The following is a 26,713-nucleotide window of genomic DNA, read 5'->3' on the forward strand; positions in this document are numbered from 1 at the left end:
CACCTGCCCCGATCTTGGCATCCACCATTTCTTGCCGGGCTGGAAGGTGAGGAAATACCAGTAAAACGTGGGAAATAACTGTTACTAGTCCAAAGTGGTTTTTGTATACTTTAAAATGGAGCTCCAGTTCAAACCAGTTACAGTCAATTCCAGGTTTTAATGGTTTTTCATTCTGGGAGGAACGGGTCAGACTTGCAAAGGCAGCGGCACATTTAACAGTGCAGCTGTCTTCACTGAAGAGTGATTTTGGCCACTCGGGTTTCTGAAACACACCGTGTGGTGTTCATCCATTTGAGGAGAAGGTCTAAACTTATCAGAGTTCTTTGGGGAGGTCAGGCTCTCTTTTGTTCAGCAAGTCCCGCGGCACTTCCACAAGTTCAATCACACCCAAGGGGCGTTGGAAGAGAAGATAATCCACTCCCTCTAATGACTCAGACACCCAAATGGCAGGGGGGAGAGTGTGCTAGAGAAGGGAAGACTGCCCAGCATGGCTCAGAAGCTGCAAGGTGGGGGTGGCAGCTTCACAAGTTCTCATCCTAAAGGCATTTGAGCATGGGTAGCATCAGGCCAGCAGGAAGTGACCAGGCCACAGGTTGGAGGAGGCACACCGCTCACAAGGGCAGAAGAGGACAACCAGGTAGGGGCCTACCGACCACAGACGTCATATCTCAATATGGCTGGGGCTTAATAGTAACCTAAATCAGAATTTGGTGAGCAGCTGTTGCTGCCAAGATGCTGCCAATTCCATACCTCTGTCCTGTGAAGTTTTACCAGCCAGAACTTGGTTGAATGTGGTCCTCCATTACAATGTGAGTGGGCACCAACAATGGTTATATTTCTCACTGGAAAGCCCATGAAGGGCCAACTCTTCCATTGTCAGCACAGGTTGGACAATGATTGATGTTTCTCACCCGGTTATTGAATGCGTCTCCTCCAAACAACAGTAGCATTTCCATCCACGTCCTGTCCCACAGATTCCTTTTAATCTCGCCCGAGTCACGTAGCCCGCTGTGGCCCTGTCTCTGCCTCTCTATTACCTCAGCGTCGCCCAGCCTGACTCCAGTTAGTATCCCTATGGAATTATTCTTACTTTGGATTGTACTTTGATCTTTTCCATAGTCAGCCGTAACCTTATGATACAATGATCACTGTCGCCTTAAATGTTCCCTGTGTTTGCGTGGGTTTCGCCCCCACAACCCAAAGATGTGCAGGCTAGGTGGATTGGCCACGCTAAATTGTCCTTAATTGGAAAAAATGAATTGGGTACAGTAAATTTATTTTTTAAAAATGTTGTTTAAACAAGTGGCATTCACAGGAACGTAATCAGATAAAAAAGAATTGGCATTGAGCCAAGAATTGACTTGACCAAAAATTTGGTCAAAGAGATTGAAGGGTCATCTTAAAAGAGAAGATAAGGGGAGCAATTCCTGGTTTTTGCGTTAGGACTGCCGAAGATGCAGAGCAAAGGAATTGAGGACTGCTCAAAATACTGGAATTGGAGGAATGTCGAGTTCTGAGGACTGGAGGAGCTGGGAAGAGGTGAGGCTAGGGAGGAATTTGAACACATAATTGACTATTTTAAGTTTGCGTCATTGATAGATCGGGTGCCAATATACTAAACATAAGGTTAATGAGTGAACAGGACTTATTTTTAATTTCATGGGGTGTGGGTGTCACTGGGACGGCCAAATGGCTTGATTTACTGTTTTCTTTCTGTTGTGATTACTGCCTGGGTTCTCTGAAACTTAAGCCATTAACTCCAACAAAGCAAAAAGCCATCAACTTGGTCTCAACCATAGGAACATCAGGAGACACTGGCAGCGCTGCCATTGAGAGTGTCCGGGGCGTGGACAACGTGAATATCATCGTGCTGCTGCCACGTGGTCGATGTAGTCCAATTCAAGAGTTGCAGATGACGACCGTCATTGAAGATAACGTCCACGTTTTTGCAGGTTAGTGAGTGTTTCCCATCCATAACACTGACATTGTGCGGTGACCTTGCGAGGCCCTTTCACATCAGCAGGAGTTTGCAAAGAGTCACCATATGCTGGATAATGGCGAGCTGCCCATTGAGTGATTGGTACCTGGAAAATCAGAGGCAGCACAACTGGATTTTCCAATGTGCCTTGGCTAGGTGAGAGGTCCTCCTAATGGCACAAAGCTAAGTCACATCCAATATTTATATTGGACATATAAAGAACAAAGAAGTTACTTTCATTTAAGTAGAATGAGGTAAACTGCCCCCGCCCCCCCCCCCCCCCCCCCCCCCCCCCGCCCCGGCTCCTTAAGCACTTTACAAGGTATTTGAAACATTTGCATTTGTATGGGAGAAAGAGCAGAGGAGTTGGACTAATTACAGACCCAGGGCCTCCTTCTGCCTGGATAATTCCATGGGGATGAAATTGGTCTAAGCCAGCAATGCTAAAAGGGCTCCGAGTGAATCGACGGCATGTTAAGCACTGTGCCAGTGTTTATTTTCATTGACTTGGAAAATATTACCAAGAGTTTTAATATGAAACCCTGGCAGTGATACTTATAACAAATGTCCAAGAAAGAGGCTGGACCACTGTTCTGTGAACTTCAGTGGAAGCAAAATCAGGCGCAGTGGAAAATTCAATACATATTTGTGACAAGCCTGTATTTTACTGTTGGTATCACCCAATTTCACCCCATATATGCCCAGTTGATCTGTGCTGTGTTCAGGGCAGTGGTAACAGCAAAGGGCAAGATCCTTTATGTTGCCTGCAGTGACCTAACATGTGGGCTAATAAAACTTAAAATATTGAACAGTAGTGAGGATTCTATATTATTTTGTTTTTGTTGGAGATACAGACCAATGACACCATGCATTTTGTTGCATTTTGGCTACTTATGAAGCAGTGTTACCATTACATAATTGAAAATGACTCAAGGAAGCTGGTGGAATTTAAATTCAATTCGTCAAATCCAGAATTATAAAACTAGTCTCCGTTATAGTGACCATGAAACTATCATTATCTGTTGTAGTAGCCCAACTTGTGAACTAATGCAAGGAAATCTGCAGCCCTCACCTGGTCTGGTCTACTTTTGACTCCTGATCCACACCAATGCGGTTGACTCTTCACTGCCCTCTGAAATAGTCAAGCAAGCCACTCAATTCATAGAACAAAGAACAATGAACAATACAGCACAGGAACAGGCCCTTCGGCCCTCCAAGCCTGTACCGGTCATGATACCAACCTTTGCCAAAGCCCTCAGCACTTCCTTGTGCCATATCCCTCTATACCCATCCAATCCATGTGTTTTTCAAGATGACTTTTGAACGCCGTTAATGCAAGGTTCTATACAACACTGGCATGACTTGCCAGTTTTTATACTCGATGCCCCGTCCAATGAAGGCAAGCATTCCGTATGCTTTCTTGACACCCTTGCCCACTTGTGTTGTCACTCACAAAGATCTGTGGACCTGCACGCCCAGATGTCTCTGACTTTCTATATTCCTCAGGGTTTTGCCGTTTACGGTATATTTCCCCTCTATGTTTGACCTACCAAAAATGCATTACCTCACATTTGAATGAAAAAAATGAAAATCGCTTATTGTCACGAGTAGGCTTCAATGAAGTTACTGTGAAAAGCCCCTAGTCGCCACATTCCGGCGCCTGTCCGGGGAGGCTGGTACGGGAATCGAACCGTGCTGCTGGCCTGCTTGGTCTGCTTTAAAAGTAAGCAATTTAGCTGAGTGAGCTAAACCAGCCCCTGCTGGCCGGATGAAACTCCATTTTCCATTTCTCTGCCCAAGTCTCCAACCTATCTATGTTCTGCTGTATCGTCTGACAATCCTCAAAACTATCTGCCACTCCACCAACCTTGGTGTCATCTGCAAACTTACTAATCAGACCAGCTACATTTTCCTCCAAATCTTTTATGTACACTACAAACACCAGAGGCCCCAGCACAGATCCCTGTGGAAGATCACTAGTCACAACCTTTCATTCAGAAAAACACCCTTCTACTGCTACCCTTTGCCTTCAGTGACCAAGCCAGTTCTATATCCATCTTACCACCTCACCGCTGATCCCATGTGACTTCACCTTTTGTACTAGTCTGCCATGATACACCTTGGCAAAAACTTTACTGAAGTCCATGTAAACAACATCCACCGCCCTCCCCTCATGAATCATCTTTGTCACCTCCTCAAAAAGTTTGATCAAGTTAGTGAGGCATTACCTCCCCTTCACAAAACCATGCTGTCTATCACTAATGAGTCCATTTGTTTCCAAATGGGTATAAATCCTGTCCCTGAGAATTCTCTCCAATAATTTACCTGCTACCAACGTGAGGCTCACCGGCCTATAGTTTCCAGGATTATCCCTGTTACCTTTCTTAAACAGCGGTACCACATTAGCTATTCCCCAGTCTTCTGGGATCTCACCTGTAGCCAATGAGGATGCAAAGATGTCAGTCAGGCCCCAGCAATTTCCTTCCTTGCTTCCCTCAGTATTCTGGGGTAAATCCCATCCGACCCATGAGACTTATCTACCTTAATATCTTTCCAAAGACCCAATACCCCCTCCTTTTCAATGTTTTTAAAATAAATTTAGAGTACCCAATTATTTCTTTTCCAATTAAGGGGCAATTTAGTGTGGCCAATCCACCTAAACTGCACATCTTTGGTTGTGGGGGTGAAACCCACGCAGACACGGGGAGAATGTGCAAACTCCACATGGGCAGTGACCCAGGGCTGGGATTCAAACCCGTGTCCTCAGTGCCATAGTCCCAGTGCTAACCACTGCACCACGTGCTGCCCTCTCCAGACTGTCCACATGCACTACCCAAGAATCATCTTCCATAAAGTCCCTTTCTTTGGTGAAAACTGACCGAAAGTACTAGAACATAGAACATTACAGCGCAGTACAGGCCCTTTGGCCCTCGATGTTGCACCGACCTGTGAAACCACTCTAAAGTCCCTCTGCACTATTCCCTTATCGTCCATATGTCTATCCAATGACCATTTGAATGCCCTTAGTGTTGGTGAGTCCACTACTGATGCAGGCAGGGCATTCCACCCCCTTACTACTCTCTCAGTAAAGAACCTACCTCTGACATCTGTCCTATATTTATCTCCCCTCAAATTAAAGCTATGTCCCCTCGTGCTGGACATCACCATCCAAGGAAAAAGGCTCTCACTGTCCACCCAAACTAATCCTCTGATCATCTTGTATGCCTCAATTAAGTCACCTCTTAACCTTCTTCTCTCTAACAAAAACAGCCTCAAGTCCCTCAGCCTTTCCTCATAAGATCTTGCCTCCATGCCAGGCAACATCCTGGTAAATCTCCTCTGCACCGTTTCCAATGCTTCCACATCCTTCCTACAATGCGGCGACCAGAACTGCACGCAATACTCCAAATGCGGCCGCACTAGAGTTTTGTACAGCTGCAACATGACCTCACGGCTCCGAAACTCAATGTCCCCTCAATGTACCAATAAAAGCTAACACACCGTATGCCTTCTTAACAACCCTCTCAACCTGGGTGGCAACTTCAGGGATCTATGTACATGGACACCGAGATCTTTGCTCATCCACACTACCAAGAATCTTACCATTAGCCCAGTACTCTGTCTTCCTGTTATTCCTTCCAAAATGAATCACCTCACACTTTTCTGCATTAAACTCCATTTGCCACCTCTCAGCCCAGCTTTACAGCTTATCCATGTCCCTCTGTAACTTGTAACATCCTTCCGTACTGTCCACAACTCCACCGACTTTAGTGTCATCTGCAAATTTACTTATCCATCCTTCTATGCCCTCCTCCAGGTCATTTATAAAAATGACAAACTAGTAGCTGGACTCCAGTCTGAACATTTCCCCATCAACCACCACCCTTTGCCTTCTTCCAGCTAGCCAATTTCTGATCCAAACTGCTAAATCACCCTGAATCCCATGCCTCCGTATTTTCTGCAATAGCCTACCTATTTTCTGCAATAGGGAACCTTATCAAATGCTTTACTGAAATCCATATACACCACATCTACTGCTTTACCCTCATCCACCTGTTTGGTCAACTTCTCAAAGAACTCAATAGGGCTTGTGAGGCACGACCTATCCTTCACAAAACCATGTTGACTACAGTATCTCTAATCAAATTATTCCTTTCCAGATGATTATACATCCTATCTCTTATAAACCTTTCCAATACTTTGCCCACAACAGAAGTATGGCTCACTTGTCTATATTTACCGGGGTTGTCTCTACTCCCCTTCTTGAACAAGGGGACAACATTTGCTATCCTCCAGTCTTCTGGCACTATTCCTGTAGACAAAGATGACTTAAAGATCAAAGCCAAAGGCTCAGCAATCTCCTCCCTAGCTTCCCAGAGAAGCCTAGGATAAATCCCATCCAGCCCAGGGGACTTATCTATTTTCACACTTTCCAGAATCGCTAACACCTCCTCCTTATGAACCTCAAGCCCTTCTAGTCTAGCAGCCTGTATCTCAATATTCTCCTCGACAACATTGTCTTTTTCCTGTGTGAACACTGATGAAAAATATTCATTTAGCACCTCTCCTATCTCCTCGGACTCCATGCACAACTTCCCACTACTGTCCTTGACTGGCCCTACTCTTACCCTAGTCATTCTTTTAATCCTGACATACCTATAGAAAGCTTTAGGATTATCCTTGATCCTACCTGCCAAAGACTTCTCATGTATTCTCCTGGCTCTTCTTAGCTCTTTCTTTAGATCCTTCCTAGCTAACTTGTAACTCTCGAGCGCCCTAACTGAACCATCACATCTCATCATTACATAAGCCTCCTTCTTCCTCTTGACAAGTGTTTCAACTGCTTTAGTAAACCATGGTTCCCTCGCTCGACCACTTCCTCCCTGACAGGTACATACTTATCAAGGACACGCAGTAGGTGTTCCTTGAACATGCTCCACATTTCCATTGTACCCATCCCCTGCAGTTTTCCTCTCCATCCGATGCATCCTAAGTCTTGCCTCATCGCATCATAATTGCCTTTCCCCCAGATATGACTTTTGCCCTGCGCTATATACCTATCCCTTTCCATCACTAAAGTAAACGTAATTGAATTGTGGTCACTACCACCAAAGTGCTCACCTACCTCCAAATCTAACTCTTGTCCTGGTTCATTACCCAGTACCAAATCCAATACAGCCTCGCCTCTCGTTGGCCTATCTACATACTGTGTCAGGAAACCCTCCTGCACACATTGGACAAAAATGGACCCATCTAAAGTTCTCGAACTATAGTGTTTCCAGTCAATATTTGGAAAGTTAAAGTCCCCCATACAACTACCCTGTTACTTTCACTCCTATCCAGAATCATCTTTGCAATCCTTTCCTCTACATCTCTGGAACTTTTCGGTGGCCTATAGAAAACCCCTAACAGGGTGACTTGATAGAGGTTTATAAGATGATCAGGGGAATAGATAGAGTAGACAGTCAGAGACTTTTTCCCCGGGTGGAACAAACCATTACAAGGGGACATAAATTTAAGGTAAATGATGGAAGATATAGGGGGGATGTCAGAGGTAGGTTCTTTACCCAGAGAGTAGTGGGGGCATGGAATGCACTGCCTGTGGAAATAGTTGAGTCGGAAACGTTAGGGACCTTCAAGCAGCTATTGGATAGGTACATGGACTAGGGTAGAATAATGGAGTGTAGATTAATTTTTTCTTAAGGGCAGCACGGTAACATTGTGGCTAGCACAATTGCTTCACAGCTCCAGGGTCCCAAGTTCGATTTCGACTTGGGTCACTGTCTGTGTGGAGTCTGCACATCCTCCCTGTGTGTGCGTGGGTTTCCTCCGGGTACTCCGGTTTCCTCCCGCAGTCCAAAGATGTGCAGGTTGGGTGGATTGGCCATGATAAATTGCCCTTAGTATCCAAAATTTTATGATTAACCTAGGACAAAAGTTCGGCACAACATCGTGGGCCGAAGGGCCTGTTCTGTGCTGTATTTCTTTATATCCCGTTTCTAACCTCAGCCCATATTACCTCAGTAGACGAGTCCTCATCAAACGTCCTTTCTGCCACCGTAATACTGTCCTTGACTAACAATGCCACCCCTCCCCCTCTTTTACCACCGTCCCTGAGCTTACTGAAATATCTAAACCCCGGCACCTGCAACAACCATTCCTGTCCCTGCTCTATCCATGTCTCCGAAATGGCCACAACATCAAAGTCCCAGGTACCAACCCATGCCCAAGTTCACCCACCTTATTCCGGATGCTCCTGGCATTGAAGTAGACGCACTTTAAACCACCTTCCTGCCTGCCGGTACACTCCTGCAACTTTGAAACCTTACTCATGACCTCACTACTCTCAGCCTCCTGTATATTGGAGCTACAATTCAGGTTCCCAATCCCCTGCTGAACTAGCTTAAACCCTCCTGAAGTGCATTAGCAAATTTCCCCCCCCCCCCCAGGATATTAGTACCCCTCTGGTCCAGGTGTAGACCATTCCGTTTGTAGAGGTCCCACTTCAACTGCTCTCCCTCCCTATTCCTAGTCTTGGTAGCACGTGGCTTACCCCTGGCTTACTCATTTAGTACCTCGCCCATTTCCTCTGGCTCAACACATAAATTACCCCCACTGTCCTTAAGCCGTCCAATCCTTTCCCTGGCCACTCTCTTGATTTTTACATATGAATAAAAAGCTTTGGGATTCATCTTAATCCTACTTGCCAAGGACTTTTCGTGACCCCTCCTAGCCCTCCTAATTTCCCGCTTAAGTACGTAGAACATACAGTGTAGAAGGAGGCCATTCAGCCCATCGGGTCTGCACCGACCCACTTAAGCCCTCAGTTCCGCCCTATCCCCCGAACCCAATAACCCCTCCTAACCTTTTTTGGACATTAAGGGCAATTTAGCATGGCCAATCCACCTAACCTGCACATCTTTGGACTGATGTGGAGATGCCGAAGTTGGACTGAGGTGAGCACAGTAAGAAGTCTCACCTGAGGAAGGAGCAGTGCTCCGAAAGCTAGTGTTTGAAACAAACATGTTGGACTTTAACCTGGTGTTGTAAGACTTCTTACTGTGCTCATCTTTGGACTGTGGGAGGAAACCGGAGCACCCGGAGGAAACCCACGCAAAGACAGGGAGAACGTGCAAATTCCGCGCAGTGACCCAGCAGGGAATCGAATCTGGGACCCTGGCGTTGTGAAGCCACAGTGCTAACCACTATGCTACCATGCTGCCCTAGAAGGTACTTCCTTCCTACTTTGTTTATACTCCTCAAAAGTTTAAACTGTCCCCACCCTTCTAGACTGTATAAAAGTCTTCTTTTTCTTTCTGACAAGGTTTACAATATCCTCGTTATCCAAGGCTCCCTAAACTTCCCATATTTATCCTTCGTTCTCTCAGGAACGTGACTTTCCTGAATCCTAATCCACTGTCGCTTAAAAGACACCCACATGTCCGATGTTGATATACCCTCCAACAGCCGCACCCAATTGAAATTCTTCAATACTACAATGGAGTTACTGTGAAAATCTCCTAGTCGCCAACTCCAGCACCTGTCCGGGTACACTGAGGGAGAATTCAGAATTAGGGATGGACAACAAATGCTGGCCTGAGGGCAGCACGGTGGCACAGTGGTTAGCACTGCTGCCTCATGGTGCCGAGGACCCGGGTTTGATCCTGGTCCTGGGTCACGATCCGTGCGGGGTTTGCATGTTCTCCCTGTGTGTGTGGGCCTCACGCCCACAAGCCAAAAAGATGTTCAGGGTAGATGGATTGGCCAAGATTATTGCTCCTTAATTGCAAAAAAAGATTTAAATGCTGGCCTAATCAATGACACCCACACCCCATTAAAAAATGAAATAATTTTTTAACATTTAGACAGGAAATTAACCAATTGAGACAGATTGTGTAAACTTGATTGAGAGTAAGATGCAAAAATAAATTGCTAGAATTATATCAGAACTCAGAAATTGCCAAGGATTGAACAAACTGGAATTGTTTTTTATTTCCTGGCCTAAAGATGACTCCACATCCGCAGCAATTTGGTTGATTCTTAAATGATCTAACAAGCCACCAAATCCAAGGACAATTAGGGTGGGCAATTGTGGTATTCACAGGAGTCCTGTGAAGACTTAAACACAGAAAAGCAAGGCGGGTGTGCAGTGCTCCAGTCCCAGCCGGGAGTATCCAAAGATTCCGGTTCCATTCCTGGCCGGCTTGAAACTGCCCTGCTGTTAGGTCTCCGCCCCTCAGCGGGGGAGTTTATATCCAATGAGCTCCACAAGGAGATAAATCGGGTCATCCTCGTCGGTCTCACCCTCCCCCCGAAGTCTGTAAGTCCCTCTGTCGTTGAGGCTGGGGGAGGTCTCCTTTGTCGCTTCACCCGTGAATACATTTCCAGTGGTTGCAGGCCAGATCAGGGTGAGCGTAACGCACGGGCAGTGTTGCTTCCATGCTGAACGTCTGGGGGAGGGGGGACTGATGGTGCCCTGTCCCTGGTCAAACTATCGTTTGTGAATGGCAGCATGGTAGCACAAGTGATTAGCACTGTGGCTTCACAGCGCCAGGGTCCCAGGTTTGATTCCCCGCTGGGTCACTGGCTGTGTGGAGTCTGCATGTTCTCCCTGTATATGCGTGGGTTTCCTCCGGCTGCTCCGGTTTCCTCCCGCAGTCCAAAGATGTGCAGGTTAGGTGGATTGGCCATGATAAATTGCCCTTGGTAACCAAAAAGATTAGATGGGGTGATTGGGTTACGGGAATGGGGTGGAAGTGAGGGTTTGGGCCAATGGGCCAAATGGCCTCCTTCTGCACTGTATGTTCTATGTTCTATAGACTATGGAGCCTTCTGTTTCAATGTCTGACCCAGAATCTTCCGTCTGCACATCTCTGCGTCCTGGCTCTTGGGGAGTGTGGCTCCTTGGCCCCTGGATGATGGGAAGAAAGGACAAAGAGCTGGTTCATCTGGCGGGGCCGTTCCTGGCACGGGCTCCCTGCTCCCTCCTCTTTCCCGTGGAATACACACTGCCTCGAAGAGCTGGCAGAGGACTTCCTCTAAATTATCCAGGTGTTTCTTCCCAGTGGCATCGGTGATCAGGACGTTGTCTAAATAAACCGCCGCCCTTGGGAGCCCTTGGAGGGTGCCCTCCGTAATCCGCTGGAATATCGCACAGGCGGATGATATCCAATAGAATGGAAGGATAGGTTGATGGAATTCAATGAAGAAAGGTGAGAGGAGGCACAGAGCAGCTGCCGAATGCCTTGTTTTTGAACTGTAAATTCTATTTGATGTGATGATCTGCAATGGGTGGAGAGCAAAGCTATGTTCATTTTAACTTTGGTTTTTTTAACAGCAAGCAGGGATTTAACCGAGCCTCATATTCCCTTGGGTAAAATCTAATGTTGGAAATACGCTGACTTTCTAACTCTGGTGTCCTTACCATTCAGTATATTACCTGGGCCATGGCCAGGGGCTGGTTTAGCACAGTGGGCTTAGAGCTGGCTTGTAATGCAGAACAAGACCAGCAGCGCAGGTACAATTCCCGTACCGGCCTCCCCGAACAGGAGCCGGAATGTGGCGACTAGAGGCTTTTCACAGTAACTTCATTGAAGTCTACTTGTGACAATAAGCAGTTATTATTATTATAATGTTGTCTGGTTATTCACTGATCATTTGATATAGATGGTGTAGAGTGTGATTCTGATTGTAAATATGTCAGTCAGCTCAAACTGTTCACCTCTCGTGGCTATGGTGATTGTCCCTTTAAAGACAACACAGTGGCTAAGGCAAAATCCATTGCAAATTAGGTGGGACAGATGGTTGAAGATATATGTGAATGAGATGGGTTTATGTGACTAGAGCTGTTTGCTCTCTGGTTTGTGTGAACACACTGTTTCCATGTTGTCTTCTCCACATCATTGCTGTGTTGTGACTCTGCCCTTTGCTTTTCATTCAGTTGATGGCACAAGTGATGAGCTGGACGAGCCCATCCGGAATGTGTTTGCTGACACCGAGTTTGTGAAGAAACACAACATAATGAGCTTAAACTCCATCAACTGGGCCCGCGTCATGGTACAGATCGCGCACCATTTCTACGCATACTTCCACTGTAGCCCTTCGATGAAGGAGACTCCCCTTCCTGAGGTGGAGATTGTTGTAGTGACTGGAGCAGCGGGCAACGTCACAGGTAAGAGTGATGCAGAATACCCTGGCTCACACAGCAGCCCTGCTTAAACTGCACAGTGACAGTGTTTTACCAGATGCTCTTCTTTTCACTTCCATTCACCTGTGAAGACAGAGGATGGCTTGGCTTAATATCCCAGAGGAAAGAGGGGGGCCTCCAACAGTGCAGAATTCCCACAGCACTGCACCAGGAATGTCAGTTTATGAGCTCGGGGATGGAACCTTCTGTTCTCGTCGGCAGCGAGCTTGGACGTGGGTAAGGGGGCTGTAATTGGATGGGATGGTGAAGCCGCAGATTTATATTCTGGACGGGATGGCCCAAGGTCGACCTTCCCACTGAGCCAACTCTTGAAACCCTGCAGTGGCCGACCAACGGCCATTTAAAGGCTTCATTCTATTGGTGTAAACCCAGCTGCAGGTGGGCCTGGCACCATGAGGTCAGCTTTCCACCATGGCTGGGTGGAGGGGGTGGGGTGTCCACCGATCAAAAGCCCTCAGTCCCTGCTCGAGCAATTGGCTATCGAGAAGGGGGACTTGCTGCCGACCTCCCTGCACCTCTCTGCCTGTGAACCGCACCGCCCAAGCACCCACCCACCCATCCCATGAACTCCCCGACCTTGCTCATTAATTACCTGTGGCCTGGATCGCACTGTAACCCTGGGGCTCTGCCAAGTGTTTTCTGGCAGCAGACACCTTTCCACCAGCGACGATGCTTAGCTGGCCTCTGGCTGGCTTGTATCTCTCGACAGGTGGGACTTCTGTCCTCCCGCCGCGAGGGCTGGGGGGGGTGGATCCTGAGTCCAGGGGAAGGCCCACTAATGGCCGCACCACTGACTGACTTGTGGTTCGGCATTCTGTCAGGTGTGCTAGGCTTAATGTAGCACGGAGATATGTGCATTCCCGGTTGTTAAGGACTATGGGAAAACAAGCTAGGAATTATGATTTGCTGGGGTTGCCGCCAAGTTCAAAGTTCCTTTTAGATATCAGGATTTTATTTTTTTGTCTCTCTTTCACCTCCTACCCTATCTTTCCCAGCTGGATATATTGCGCAAACGATGGGTCTTCCAATTCGATTAGTCGCAGCCGTCAACGAAAATGACATAATTCACAGAACCATTCAGAATGGTGACTTCTCTTTGGCCGATTCAATTAAACCTTCCTTGGCACCATCCATTGACATTCAGGTATGCTAATGCAAAGTGAACAAAGAACAAAGAAAAATACAGCACAGGAACAGGCCCTTCGGCCCTCCAAGCCTGCACCGATCACATGTCCTATCTAGACCAACCACCTGTATCCTGATCACGTGTCCTATCCAGACCAACCGCCTGTAATATTAAGGTTAATTCCTGGGACTGTTGATTGATTCTCCATGACAGTGTCCGACGGTACAGATGCGTGTGAACATGAAGCCTGCTCAATAGAGGCGGTCAGTGACTCCACAGCAGACAGGGATCTCCCAGCTCTGTCCCTGTGCAAGAGATGAGAGGCTCCTTAATACCTCCTACTCAGCCAGGCAAGCTGAATAGGAAAGAAAGATTTGAATTCACACGGGTGTTTTGAAATGTCACAGACAATGCAATAATTTTGAACTCCAGTCACTTGTAATTTGGGAAATTTGGCAGCCAATTCATACACAACAAGCTCTCACTATCGCCAATTTGTTCACAAACAGATAAGCTGCTTTTGTGCTGTTGATTCAGTGATAAATATTGGCCAGGACACTCTAATGTTATCCATAATCAATCAAACAATCATCTAAATAGTAAAGTAAACGACCTCCAACCAGCAGGTGGCAGTGTAAATCTACCACGTGACTCTGTACCTCGAGCAGTCTGGAGATAGTCGTGTTAATGGATAGTCATACTTCCAGTAGCTTGAGGATAATTTATCATAATTAGTAGTTTGCAATATATTTATCATAGTTATCTGAAACCACACATTTATTTTATAATATATTTTAACTAGTTAAGAACTAGACATTCTATTGTGCATAATTCCTACCGGCCAAGCACCAGAACATAACAGACACCAGTGATTATATCACTACTCTCCTTCTACATAATGCCATGGAATCCTTTATATCCACTTGAGAGGGCATGTGGGGCCCCTGTTTAACTACCCATTTGGAATACAGCACCTCTGACAGCGCGGCACCCACTCTATACTGCATTGGAATGTCAGCCTTGATTTTTGTACTCAAGTTCTACAAACTTGAATCCCCAGCCCTCTGACCCAGAGATGACAGTGCTCCGAGTTGACACCGTGAACCAACTTTTCTTACTTCTGCAGGAACCGTACAACATGGAGAGAATATTTTGGCTGCTGTCAGGAAAGGATAGCGTCTTGATAAAAACGATGATGGAGGAGTTCCAGAAAATGGGCAAAGCCAATGTGCCGGAAGCCTTGTCCACAAAGGTCTGTACTTGGCTTTTCCTTTTTGATAATTGATTTGGTGTTCTGTGTGGATTTGGCGCTCCGTGGGCAAGGAACGGCGTTGGCCATTCTCTTCGCCGACAACTGCCCACAGTCACTATATGAGTTTGTCGCTGGGGATTCCCGGTTTTCTCATGTGGTGCCCTCTATCACTGATGTGTGGCATCTGTGAACAGGGCAAGCAACAGTGAGACTACATAATGTCTCGTTGAAGAATCCACACTGAGGCACAAACAGCCCAAACTAGTAAATATACAGCAGGAAATGAAAATTAGACTTGAATGAGGTAGAAAATATAAAATAAAATTGTGAAATCTAGGGGGAATTAAGGGAGAGAGAAAAAAGAGACACACAGAAAAAAAAATAAACAGAATTTCTGAAAAAGGAGGCACGCTGTCAAAGCTTTTCATCTTGCACTCATCAGGACAGTTCCCAAGAATATCAATAGTAAAGGGAATGACTATTTTTACTGCACAAGAAGAGGGTGCGGACCGGTTGGCAGGTGGACTCTGACTGGTAGAGGTGCTGCCACAGAATGCAACAGGGAATAGCTAACCACCAGGCTTTTATTCAAAGTCAAACCTGGCACGTCAACTCTGATTGGTCAAGGCATTTCCATGGGGAATGAACTAGGGAATGACTGGTCAATGGCTGGTTGAAAAAGGCACAATGTGCGGACATGCTCCATCAATCTGCAAAGGACAGGGCTCTGTGTGTGAATATATATAGGGCGGAATTGTCACCCCCCCCCCACGCCGGGTGGGAGAATCTCTGGGGCACCGAGCGAGTCCCGCCTCACCGCCCCGGCACCCGCACGTGATTCTCCCACCCCCCCAAACCGGCGTGGCGAGATTCACGGCTGGCCGATCGGAGAATCGACGCTCGCCGTTTGTAACGGGCGAGTGGCGATTCTCCGGCCTGGATGGGCCGAGCGGCCTGCCCAACACGACAGGTTCCTGCCGGCGCCGTCCACACCTGGTCGCTGCCGGCGGGAACGCTGGGGGGGGGGGGGGGGCGGCCTGTGGGGGGGGGGGGGGATCCTGCACTGGGGGGGGCCTCAAAAGTGGTCTGGCCCACGATCGGTGCCCACCGATCGGCGGGCCGGCCTCTCTGAAGGAGGACCTCCTTTCCTCCGCTGCCCCGCAAGATCCATCCGACATTTCTGGCGGGGCGGTCGTGGGGAGGACTGCAACCGCGCATGCTCGGGTGACGTCATTTACGCGGTGCCGGCCGTGTAATTTATGTGGCGCCGCTTTTATGCGGCGCCAAGGCCCACCGCGCATAAATGACGCGGTGCCACTCCTAGCCCCCCGGGGGTGGGAGAATAGGGGGCGGAGAGCGGCCTCAGACGCCGGAGTGAAACACTTTGGGCGATATTCTCCCCCCCCCACGACGGGTGGGAGAATAGGGGGAGGGCCTTCCCGACTTTTTTGACACCCTCCCGCTATTCTCCCCCCCCCCCCCCCCGCCGAAATCCTGACAAGAATCGCTGCCGCCGTTTTTTTACGGCCGGCAGCGATTCTCAGCTGTTAGAAGGGCCGAAGTCCCAGCCCTTTACGACCTTTTTACGAACGGCAAACACACCTGGTCCTGCCGTTCGTAAAAACGTCGTGACAAACTCGCAAAAAATAACCATGGCACCGATTGGCACGGCCGTACCACGGCCGTGCCAAGGGTGCCATGGGCCCGCGATCGGTGCCCACCGATCGCGGGCAGCGGGCCCGATGCCCGCGCACTATTTGTCCTTCCGCCGCCCCGCAGTATCAATACGCGGGGCGGCTGAGGGGCAACCCGGCCCGTGCATGCGCGGGTTTCGCGCAAAAACGCGATGACGTCACCCGCGCATGCGCGGGTGGAGTCTTCCCACCTGCGCATGCGCGGCTGATGTCATATGACGCGTCAGCCGGCGCTAACTCCGGCAAGCGGGCTTAACGATTTTCGTTAAGCCCGACTTGTCGGAGCCTCCGACGTCGGGCTGCTAGCCCCGACGGGGGACCAGAATCGGTCCCCCGTCGGGAAGGGGCGCGCTGCCGTAAAACCCGCCCGGGTTTTACGGCAGTTTTACGATTTCTCCCGTTTTGGGAGAATTTCGCCCAATAGTTTTCAGTCCGGCGCCCGGACTTAGTCTCCCAATGGGAGAATTTCGCTCTGAGCTTCTAGCATGGGTAAGTGAGCCACATGGCTCTATTTGGAAACACTTGTTAAATTTATTTTTCTGGGCCAAAGAAGTTGTTCATAAGTAATTTTCAATTATTACTCCATTTAATAGTTCAATTGCTCCAAAATGTGCCACCTGCCATTTGGAATAAAACCGGTTTATTCCTATCCTTTGCTTCCTGTCTGGCAACAGGATTTCTATCCATGTCAGTACACTACCCCTAAACCCATGCACTTTAATTTTACTGACTAATCTCTTATGACGAGAGGTGCTGGTGTAGTGGTGTTGCTATATGGGCTGGTAATTCAGAGGCTCAGGATAATACTCTGGGGTCCTGGGTTTGAATCCCACCATAGCAGATGATGGAATTTGGATTCAATAAAAATCTGGAATCGCCGGCTGGATTCGGAATGATGGCACCTCCTGCTCCTCCCGCCTGGTGTGCAGCGCTGGCATGCAGGGGACTGGTGGCTTTGTGTTTGCCTCGACCTGCAGAGTACTGAAGACAGATGGGGCACCCCCTGGCATGGCCACCATGGCACAGGTTTGGCTTCCTGGGGTGTGGTCACCTTGGTCGACCCAGTAAGCAAAGCACAACTTAAGTAGTCGGGACGCCTCAAAGGATCTGCATCGATTGCCGGCGACGCTACAAGGGGCATGAGAGATAGATCTGTGCCTCCCCCCCACCCCGCTCATCCCCAAACCTTCAACGTAAATGTTAACCGTCAGGACAGACGCAACGAGAGCCCGGACGATAAAGATCTGCTCCCGAGGAAAGGGGGCGTCAAAGTGAATATTCTTCAGGGAACTCCTTGTAACTCTGCTTCCCAGTGTAGCGATCTGCATATACATAAAGGGTTAATGAATAGTCATAACAGCTAAGTGATCACTAGGTGGCAGTACTAACAAACGGTATAAGGACAGACTCAATCTGAGTTCCCGCCTCTTCGTGTGTATTGTGACTAGTGACCAGAGGTGTAGAGAGTTAGCTTCGAGTGCAAGTGTAGTTAATCATAGTTTATTCTTATTCAATCTTGCTTATTTAATATCTAGTAAAAGTATTGGAGATAAAATAAACTCACAAGTTTATTTGTTTTAGTTACTCGATAAATTATTGTTTTTTATTGGACGACTACGAGTGTTAATCAACATTGAGTTTAAGAGCATCTTGGCATGAAGCAAATGAATAACATATATTAGAGTAAGTAATATAGCAAGCGGTGCACCTCTGGGTGTCCAGGGAGCGTGGCAAATGAATAGTTCTGCCTTGAATCGAATGAACGTTGGTCTGCCCGCTCCTTAATCACTCTTTTTCTGCAATTTAATCAGGTTTGCCTCACTGTGGGTTAGCCCTGCTGCCTCACGGCACCGAGGTCCCAGGTTCGATCCCGGCTCTGGGTCACTGTCCGTGTGGAGTTTGCACATTCTCACCGTGTTTGCGTGGGTTTCACCCCCACAACCCAAAGATGTGCAGGGTAGGTGGATTGGCCACACTAAATTCCCCCTTAATTGGAAAAAATGAATTGGGTACTCTAAATTTAAAAAAAAAAGGTTTGCCTCACTGTAAGATCGCCAATCCAATTAAAAAGTCAGAGCGACTCTGGGAAACCTTGTAAAAAAAAAACAACAAAAATCTAGAATTAAAAGTCTAACGCTGAACCATGAAACCATTATCGATTGTCATAAAAACCCATTTGATTCGCTAATGTCTTATAGGGAAAGAAATCTGTCGTCCTTATCTGGTCTGGCCTATATGTGACTCCAGACCCACAGCAATGTGGTTGACTCTTAATTGCTCAGGGATGGGCAGCAAATGTTGGCCCAGCCAGCGACGGTCCTATCCCATGAACGAATTTTTAAAAACTTTGTTGAATGCCTTTTGAATGTCCAAATAAACCACATCCACTGGCTCCCCCTTATGAACTTTACAAATTACATCCTCGAAGAATTCCAGTAGATTTGTCAAGCATGATTTCCCTTTCATAAACCCATGCTGACTCTGTCCGATTCTGCCACTGTTTTCTAAATGCACTACTATAAAATCTCTGATAATGGATTCTAGAGTTTTCCCCAATACTGATGTCAGGCTGCCAGGTCTATAATTCCCTGTTTTCTCTTTACCTCCCTTTTTAAATAATGGGGTTACATTAGCTAACTTCTAATCAGTCAGGACTGGCCCAGTCTATAGTATCTTGGCAGATGACCACCAATGCATCCACTATCTCTCAGGTCACTTGCCGCACTCTGGGATGTCGATGGTCAGACCCTTGGGATTTATCGACCTTCAATCCCATCAGTTTCCCCAACACTATTTTTCCACTAATGCTGACCTCCTTCAGTTCCTCCCTCTCACTAAGCCCTGTATTCCCCAACAATTCTGGCATCTTATTTCTGCCCTCCTTTGTGAAGACAGAACCAAAGTATGTGTTTAGTTGCTCAGCCACTTCTTTGTTCCCCATTATACATTTCCCTGTTTCTGACTGTAAGGGACCTATATTTGTCTTCGACAGCCTTTGACTTTTCACGTACCGATAGAAACCTTTACAGTCAGTTTTGTATGTTCCCCACAATCTTATTCTCGTACTCTTTTTTTCCCCTTCTTAATCAATCCTTTGGTCCGCTGCTGAATTCTAAACTGCTCCCAATCCTCAGACCTGCTGTCTTTCTTAGCCTATTTGTATGGTGCTTCCTTGGATCTAAAGAATGACACGAAGAGTCTACAGAGGGATTTAAACATGTTAAGTGAGTGGACAAAATCTTGGCAGATGGAATATAATGCAGGAAAATGTGAAATTATGCACTTTCCTAGGAACAATAAAGGTGCGGTGTATTATTTAAATTGAGAAAGATTGCATAGAAGGATTTGAGGGTGCTTGTGCATAAAACAGAAAAAGCTAGCATGCAGGTTCAGCAGGGAAGTGGAATGTTGCCGTTTAGTTCAAAGGGAATGGAGAATAATAGGGAAGTCTGCTTAATCCTACAAGGCACTAGTTTGACCACACCTGGAATACTTTGAGCAGTTTTGGTCCACTTATCAAAGGAATGATATGCTGCCATTGGAGGCAGTCCAGAGAAAGTTCACAAAGTCTGATCCTGGTATGGAGGGATTTTCCTATGGGGAGAGGCTAAGTAGGTTGGGCTTGTCCTCATTGGAGTCACGGAAAATGAGAGGCCACCTCATTGAGACATATCAGATTCTCAGGGAGCTTGACAGGATAGATGCTGAGAGGTTGATTCCCCTTGTGACAGAGTCCAGGACCAGAGGTCATGGTCTCAGAGTAAGGGGTCATATATTTAGGACACAGATGAGGAGAAATTTCTTCTCTTAGTGTGGGATTCTTCACCACAGAGGGCTGTAGATGCTGGTATTTTCAATGCTGAGATAGATAGATTTTTAATCAGTAAGGGAATCCAGAGTTATGGCAATAAGGCGGGAAAGTGGAGTTGAGGGATTATCACATCAGATCAGTCTTGATTTCATTGAATGAACGAGCAGACTCGATGGGCCAAATGGCCTACTTCTGCTCCTAATTCGTATGTTCGTATCAGACTCCACTATGATGCCGCCGCGATCAGAGAACCTGCCAACTTGTACATCATCCAGGCTCTCACATGTGGAATGGTTACTTCAGCGAGATATCAGTAGGGCAGCCAACAGCAGTGAAATAGTGCCCCAGCAAAAATTAACAGCCTCTGCATCCAAAGTGTTTTGAAAGCAATGGTCTCATTCCTCCCAGCTCTTAAACATGACGGTGACTCCAAAGCATACCAGGCGCCTGGCTGAACCCTAACCACGAGCGACCCTCCCACCCTCCATCCCGTTCCACCCCCCCCGTTCCCCACCACCCAAAAGAGTAAACAGTGAGGCTTGCTGAAGGCCACAGCTGAAGTGAGGGAGGTTCAATGTAACTATGATAATTTCTGGGTCACTGAGACGACCTCTAACCTGTTGACTTTCTTACTTAACATGCAGCTCTCGCTAGCTTTCAATTCGTCCACTGTGAATGATGAGAATGTGATTGAAACTATGCTCCGCTGTTGGAAGGAGAATCAGTATCTACTGTGTCCTCACTCTGCTGTCGCTGTCTCCTACCATTATCAGCAAATGGACCTGGGCACAAACAGGTAATGGGACTGACCAACCGTTCACTCACTCAACTGTTCAACCTTTAAATCAGTGCACCGAACATGCAGGAGCTGTTCAGCTGCGAAACAAGGTGTATTAACACCCATTTATCTGCAAAAAAATAACTTACAATTCATATCACACCTTCTTACACCTGGATGAAATATCTTGAAGCACTTCACATGCACTGCATTGCGATGATGGAGACTGTTATGGGAGGCACGATGGCACTGTTGCCTCACAGCGCCAGGGACCCAGGTTCAATTTTGATCTTGGGAGACTGTGGAGTTTGCATGCTCACTCCGTGTCTGCATGGGTTACCTCCGGGTGCTCCGGTTTCCTCCTACAGTCTAAAGTTGTGCAGGTTGGGTGGATTGGCCATGCTAAATTGTTCCTTAATGCACCCCCCGAAAATAAAACGTTAGGTGGGGTACGGGGATAAGCAGGAGCGTGGGTGGGGGTGCTCTTTCGGAGGGTCGATGCAGACTAGATAGGCCGAATGACCTCCTTCTGCACTGTTGGGATTCTATGATTCTACGGCTAAAGAGGCATTGGTTTTTCACACAGCAGGATCCCAGAGGTAGTAATGAGATACATAGAATCATAGAACCCCTAGAGTGCAGAATTAAGCCATTCAGCCCATCTAGTCTGCAGCGACCCTCCAAAAGATCACCCGACCCAGGCACACTCCCCCACTCCATCCCCGTAACTTCACTCAACATTAAGGGACAATGTATCATGGCCAATCCACCTAACCTGCACATCTTTGGACATTGAGAGGCAATTTTTTATCATAGCCAATCCACCTGACCTGCACATCTTTGGACTGAGGGAGGAAACCAGAGTACCTGAAGGAAATGCAATTGAGATGTTCAAGAGCATTAACGGATTTGATGGGTAGATAGACAGAAGCTAGTTCCTTTGGTGCAGGGGAGACCAGAACAAAGGGGACATAATATTAGAGCTGGCTGTTTTGGGGTGATATTAGGAAGCATTTCCTCACACGTGGAAATCTTGCACTCTCTGCCCCAAAAGCTGTTGTGACCAAAGAGGTCAGTGGAAATTTTAGGCGTCACTGACTGAGCCAGCATTTATTGCCCATCCCTGAGGGCACTTCAGAGTCCACCACATTGCTTTGGGTCTGCAGTCACATGTAGACCAGACCAGGTAAGGATGACAGGTTTCTTTCCCTTCGTTTAAACAAACTTAAGAGTACCCAATTCTCTTTTTTCCCAATTAAGGGGCAATTTAGCTTAGCCAATCCACCTACCCTGCCCATCTTTGTGGGGGTGAAACTCACGCAGAAACGGGGAGAATGTGCAAACCCCACACGAACAGTGGCCCAAGGCCAGAATCGAACCCCGGGTCCTCGGTGCCATGAGGCAGCAGTGCTAACCACTGCGCCGCCCCACTGCAGGATTCCTTCCGAAAGGACATTAGTGAACCAGATGGGCTTTTACGACAATCGACACCGGATTCCTGGTCATCATTCGACTTTTAAGTCCAGATTTTTATTGAATTCGAATTCCACCATTTGCCCTGGCGGAACTCGAACCCACGTCCCCAGAGCGTTACCCTGAGTCTCTGGATTACTAGTCGCGTGACAAAACCACTACGCCACTGTCTCCCGAAATGTATTAAAGGTACCAAGGTGAATTTAAGACAGAGATTAGTTTTGACATAATTGAATGTTGGAACAGGCTCGAGAGGCTGAATATCTTGTCCCTGTTGGCTGACTAGTTTTGATGATGTGAGTTGAGGGAGGGCCGATAGTCAGCAGCGAAGACCCCCTGTTGTTCTTGGATTAGTGACTGACCAAGCAAGCAGATTCGGGCCTTTGTTTCAGGTCTCTTCCAAACTACAAAGGAAGTATGAGTGGGAGAGGGGTGTTGCGACGAGGATGGAGAATGTTTGTGGGCATGATGCACGGGGCAGGAAGAAAGAAACAGTCAGAAAGAGCTGGTTACCTTGGGGAAGAGTCGAATAAGTGACGATTCGACATTGTAAATTGGCACCATAAAGAGACAGACATCTTTGCCTCTTTTTCCTTCATTGTGACTGTCCATAAATAATTAAATGAATCAAAAACATATTTCCTGATCCTTAATTCTCTTCATCTGACTGCCACTTAGCGTCCCTCGATGTTGCCTCGCGACTGCTGCTGCGGCGAAGTTCCCGGAGGCTGTGCTGAAGGCTGGACTAACCCCAGAGATTCCACCTGAGATCCGTGCTTTGGAGACAATGGACACTCGCTGTACGGTCATGAAGAGAGGAGAAGACTGGGAAAAGATTCTCCACATTAAAATTGAGGAAGTTAATGCACTCAGAAAATCGTGAATGCCTTCCCAGAATCAAAGATTCACCTCGCAAGCCTTTTTGGAACTTGATAATAGAAAGTCAAATCCTCTGATTCAGCGTGTGTGTGTGCATATAGTCGTTAGCTGCCCAAATCCCAAGGATGTCTCTGCTCTTGATTTGTTACTGGATTCAGATCGACTAACCTATTGCATTCATCAGTTCAGTCCCTAACCCTTGGCCCTTTGTCTCGATAGGGGCTGGACTTCATTGTTCTTGATGCCTGCTCTCATGGGTTCAGGTAATGCAGAACAGATACTGACTGTCATTGAGGTTATCAATCAAAGAAAACTCCCAGTATCCAGGGAGGACCTCCATCCATCCCAGGATAAAGGATTCTGTCAACGTGGGCTTGCTCCTCTCCAACTTGCTTCCTTCACACCTTCCACAAGGTCTTCCCTTGTGGGCTGGGCCTGGTTCAGAGCTGAGTTTTGGAAGATTTTATTTTAATGCCCTGAGCTGCCAAGTTTGCTTATTTTCTAGTTCGCTAGTTTCACCATTCAGTACACCCTTGAATTTCCTACTCTCCTGTTGGGATCAAAGTCTTGACTCTCTCTTCGACAAGTCTACAGCCTTCCTCTACCTCTCACTCAGCAACTCATTAAGGGCTCCTTACCCCAGCTCCTCCATCCTGCTCTGCCTGGCCAATCTCTTTCAAACCCCAGCTAGCCTGTCCGAATGCTGCCCTTGTGGGCTTGGTCCGTGGTCCGGTTGTCATCGTTCCTCGCCGCATCTCCCCTCACAACGTCCCTTCGCTCGGGAGTAAAGAGTCCTTGCCACATGTGACCTCATTGCGGACGATTGCTTTGACATCATGACCTCAACTGAAACCTGGCTGATGGCTCCTTTCCACCCCTGAGAAAACATTCTGCCACTTGCACTTGGGACCACCATGGTGTTAGTGTTGCTCTTAGCACTAAATCACACCTCATTTACACCTCTGGCATCTTCCCCTCCTTTGAGCATCCCATCTTGTTCCACCTCCCTCGCCTCTCATTTAAAACCCTCATTCTCTATTGTCCAGCCAGGCACCAGGCCGAGTTACTTTATGAGACACCTTCACTGCTGTATTCCCTCAGCCTCTGCACCAAGTGACTCGTCACCCTGAATGATTTCAATTAATCTGAGATCACTGCCCAATCCTTCCTTCATCCCTTCCCCAACGCAAGCTCCCCAACACAAATTCGCTGCCACCTGTTTGACCGCGCAGTGTCATGTGGCCTCGTCACTCCCAATATATCAATCACAGTTCAGCACATCACTTCCTTGTCTCGCTCTCCACTTCAGTGTCCCAACACTCCTTCATTCTCTCTTCCTATCCAGGGAAAAAAAACTGCCCCCTGGTCTACTTATAATCACACTTTCAAATTCACAGTTCTCTAGCTTTCGGCCCTTTATTTACCACAATATTTCTGCTGATCTGCTCTACCACACCCTCACCTCCACCTTGGTGTTTTAGTTGGCAGTAAATCCATGACACTCTCTGACCCTGGCCATTCTCCCCCTCGTATGGTTCTCTCCTCCACTTCCGTGAGTCCATGGAATGCAGGCTTGAATGCAGATAACAGACAACTGGTGTGGCCAACCACCTCCAGGTCTGGATGGATCACACAAAGCCCTGTTGGGTCTGGCTATATTAGTTTCCACTTAAGCAACACCTTGATTTTAAAATTCACAGCCTCGATTTCAAATCCTCCATTGGAATCATAGAATTGATACACTGGAGAAGGAGGCCATTCGGCCCATTGAGTCTGCACCTACCCTCTGAAAGAGCACCGGTACACCCATTCCCCGGTAACCTCACCTAACCTGCGCATGTTTGGACACTTGAGGAGCAATTTAGCATGGCCAATCCACCTAATCTGCACACCGTTGGACTGTGGGAGGAAACCGGAGCACCCGGAGGAAACCCACGCAGACACGGGGAGAATGTGCAAACTCCACACAGTCACACAAGATTGGAAAGGATCCCAGGTCACTGACACTATGAGGCACCAACCACTGTTCCACCTTTCTGCCCTGACCCTACCTAATCTCTGTAATCTCCTCCAACCCCACAACATGCCATGTAAGATATTACACTCTTTCAATTCTGCCTTCCTGTGCATCCCCTATTTTCATCAGCCACATTGGTGCTCATGTCTTCAGCTGTGAAGATTCTAAAGTCTGCTCTTCCTTCCCTAAACCTTTCCACCTAACTATCTACCTGACCGGGTTTTTGAGTTACCAGTTCTTTGTGTGGCTTGGTGTCAAATAGTGTTTTATGTTAACTCTAAGAAACACCTTGTGATAATTTATTACCTTAGCAATGCAATATTTTGTAAAGCTGTTATTTTTTAGTGTCCCAAATTCCAGAGAGACACTGGTCAACCTCTACATGTAATAACCATGATGATGTGTGTGCTGTGCGAGGTTCAGATACTCCTCCAGTTTTCCAGTCCGAAATGTTATTAAATTCCTCTCCAGTGACCGTTTGTTTATTTTGCTCCTTTCCTTTAACCGTCCACATGTTTTTTTTAAATGTCACGTCTGCGCTCTCAGTGTGTAGTGTATGTGAGTACGTTGAATAAGTACATGTGAAAATACAAACCTGTAAATTAGTATCAGGGGTAGCCCACTCAGCCCATCGAGCCTGCTATGCCATTCAATAGATCAAGTGTAATTTTACACATTGAGGGGGGGTGAGTTACACAGTGAGAATGGTGGCCTGGGCTCAAAATCTGAAGAGAATGGGAAAACGGGATTCTCTCCGGTGAGATCAGGATTACGGTTTTCACCCACCCACTCTGCTGGGGTAGTGTGGGTCATGCCTTGGAAGCCCAGGAACCTCATTTTAATATATTTTTTTTAAATTATCTTTATTGTCACAAGTAGGCTTACATTAACACTGCAATGAAGTTACTGTGAAAAGCCCTAAGTCGCCACATTCCGGCGACTGTTCGGATGCACAGAGGGAGAATTCAGAATGTCCAATTCACCTAACAGCACGTCTTTCGGAACTTGTGGGAGGAAACCGGAGTACCAGGAGGAAAACCACGCAGACACGGGAAGAATGTGCAAACTCCACACAGACAGTGACCCAAGCCGGAAATCGAACCTGGGACACTGGAGCTGTGAAACAACAGTGGTAACCACTGTGCTACCATGCTACCCATCAGCATGTCATTGGCGAGCACTCACTCCAAATCCTCTCCCTTCACCGAATATTCAACGGGCGCTGGCGTGACATTACACCGGCACCATTTACTTGGGCCCGGGGTTGGGGTTCAGTCTCTCATTCTCAGAGGGAGGGTGCCTTCCCTTCCCTTCATTTCAGATGCCCCTTGTTTTAGGGGGGGTCTGGAGGCTTGGCATGCATGCAATCACTGCTGAGGGAGTGCCCGTCTTCAATGGGAGCTGGAAAGTGGGTGGTGTGGTGATATGCATCACTGTAAATACACAAAGGGTTAATGTAAATACACCTAGACTAGATAGACACTGGAGGGAGCACCAG

The 26,713-nt window shown here is 47.4% G+C and overlaps 1 protein-coding gene across 6 annotated transcripts in view; it reads left to right on the forward strand.

Annotated features, from left to right (window-relative positions):
- Nucleotides 1-25,690, forward strand: part of thnsl2 (threonine synthase-like 2) — an 86,937-nt gene extending 61,247 nt beyond the window's left edge. For all 6 annotated transcript variants that reach the window (XM_038793225.1, XM_038793223.1, XM_038793224.1 and 3 more), the window contains exons 4-9: nt 1,800-1,952; nt 11,919-12,149; nt 13,181-13,329; nt 14,438-14,563; nt 20,713-20,864; nt 22,998-25,690. In XM_038793225.1, the coding sequence (XP_038649153.1) occupies nt 1,800-1,952; nt 11,919-12,149; nt 13,181-13,329; nt 14,438-14,563; nt 20,713-20,864; nt 22,998-23,202 (1,016 nt within the window). In that variant the 3' untranslated portion in view covers nt 23,203-25,690. The remainder of the gene's footprint in view (nt 1-1,799; nt 1,953-11,918; nt 12,150-13,180; nt 13,330-14,437; nt 14,564-20,712; nt 20,865-22,997) is intronic.
- The last annotated feature ends 1,023 nt before the right edge of the window (nt 25,691-26,713 follow it).

Source organism: Scyliorhinus canicula, chromosome 3 (assembly GCF_902713615.1).
Source record: "Scyliorhinus canicula chromosome 3, sScyCan1.1, whole genome shotgun sequence".
Taxonomy (NCBI): Eukaryota; Metazoa; Chordata; class Chondrichthyes; order Carcharhiniformes; family Scyliorhinidae; genus Scyliorhinus; species Scyliorhinus canicula.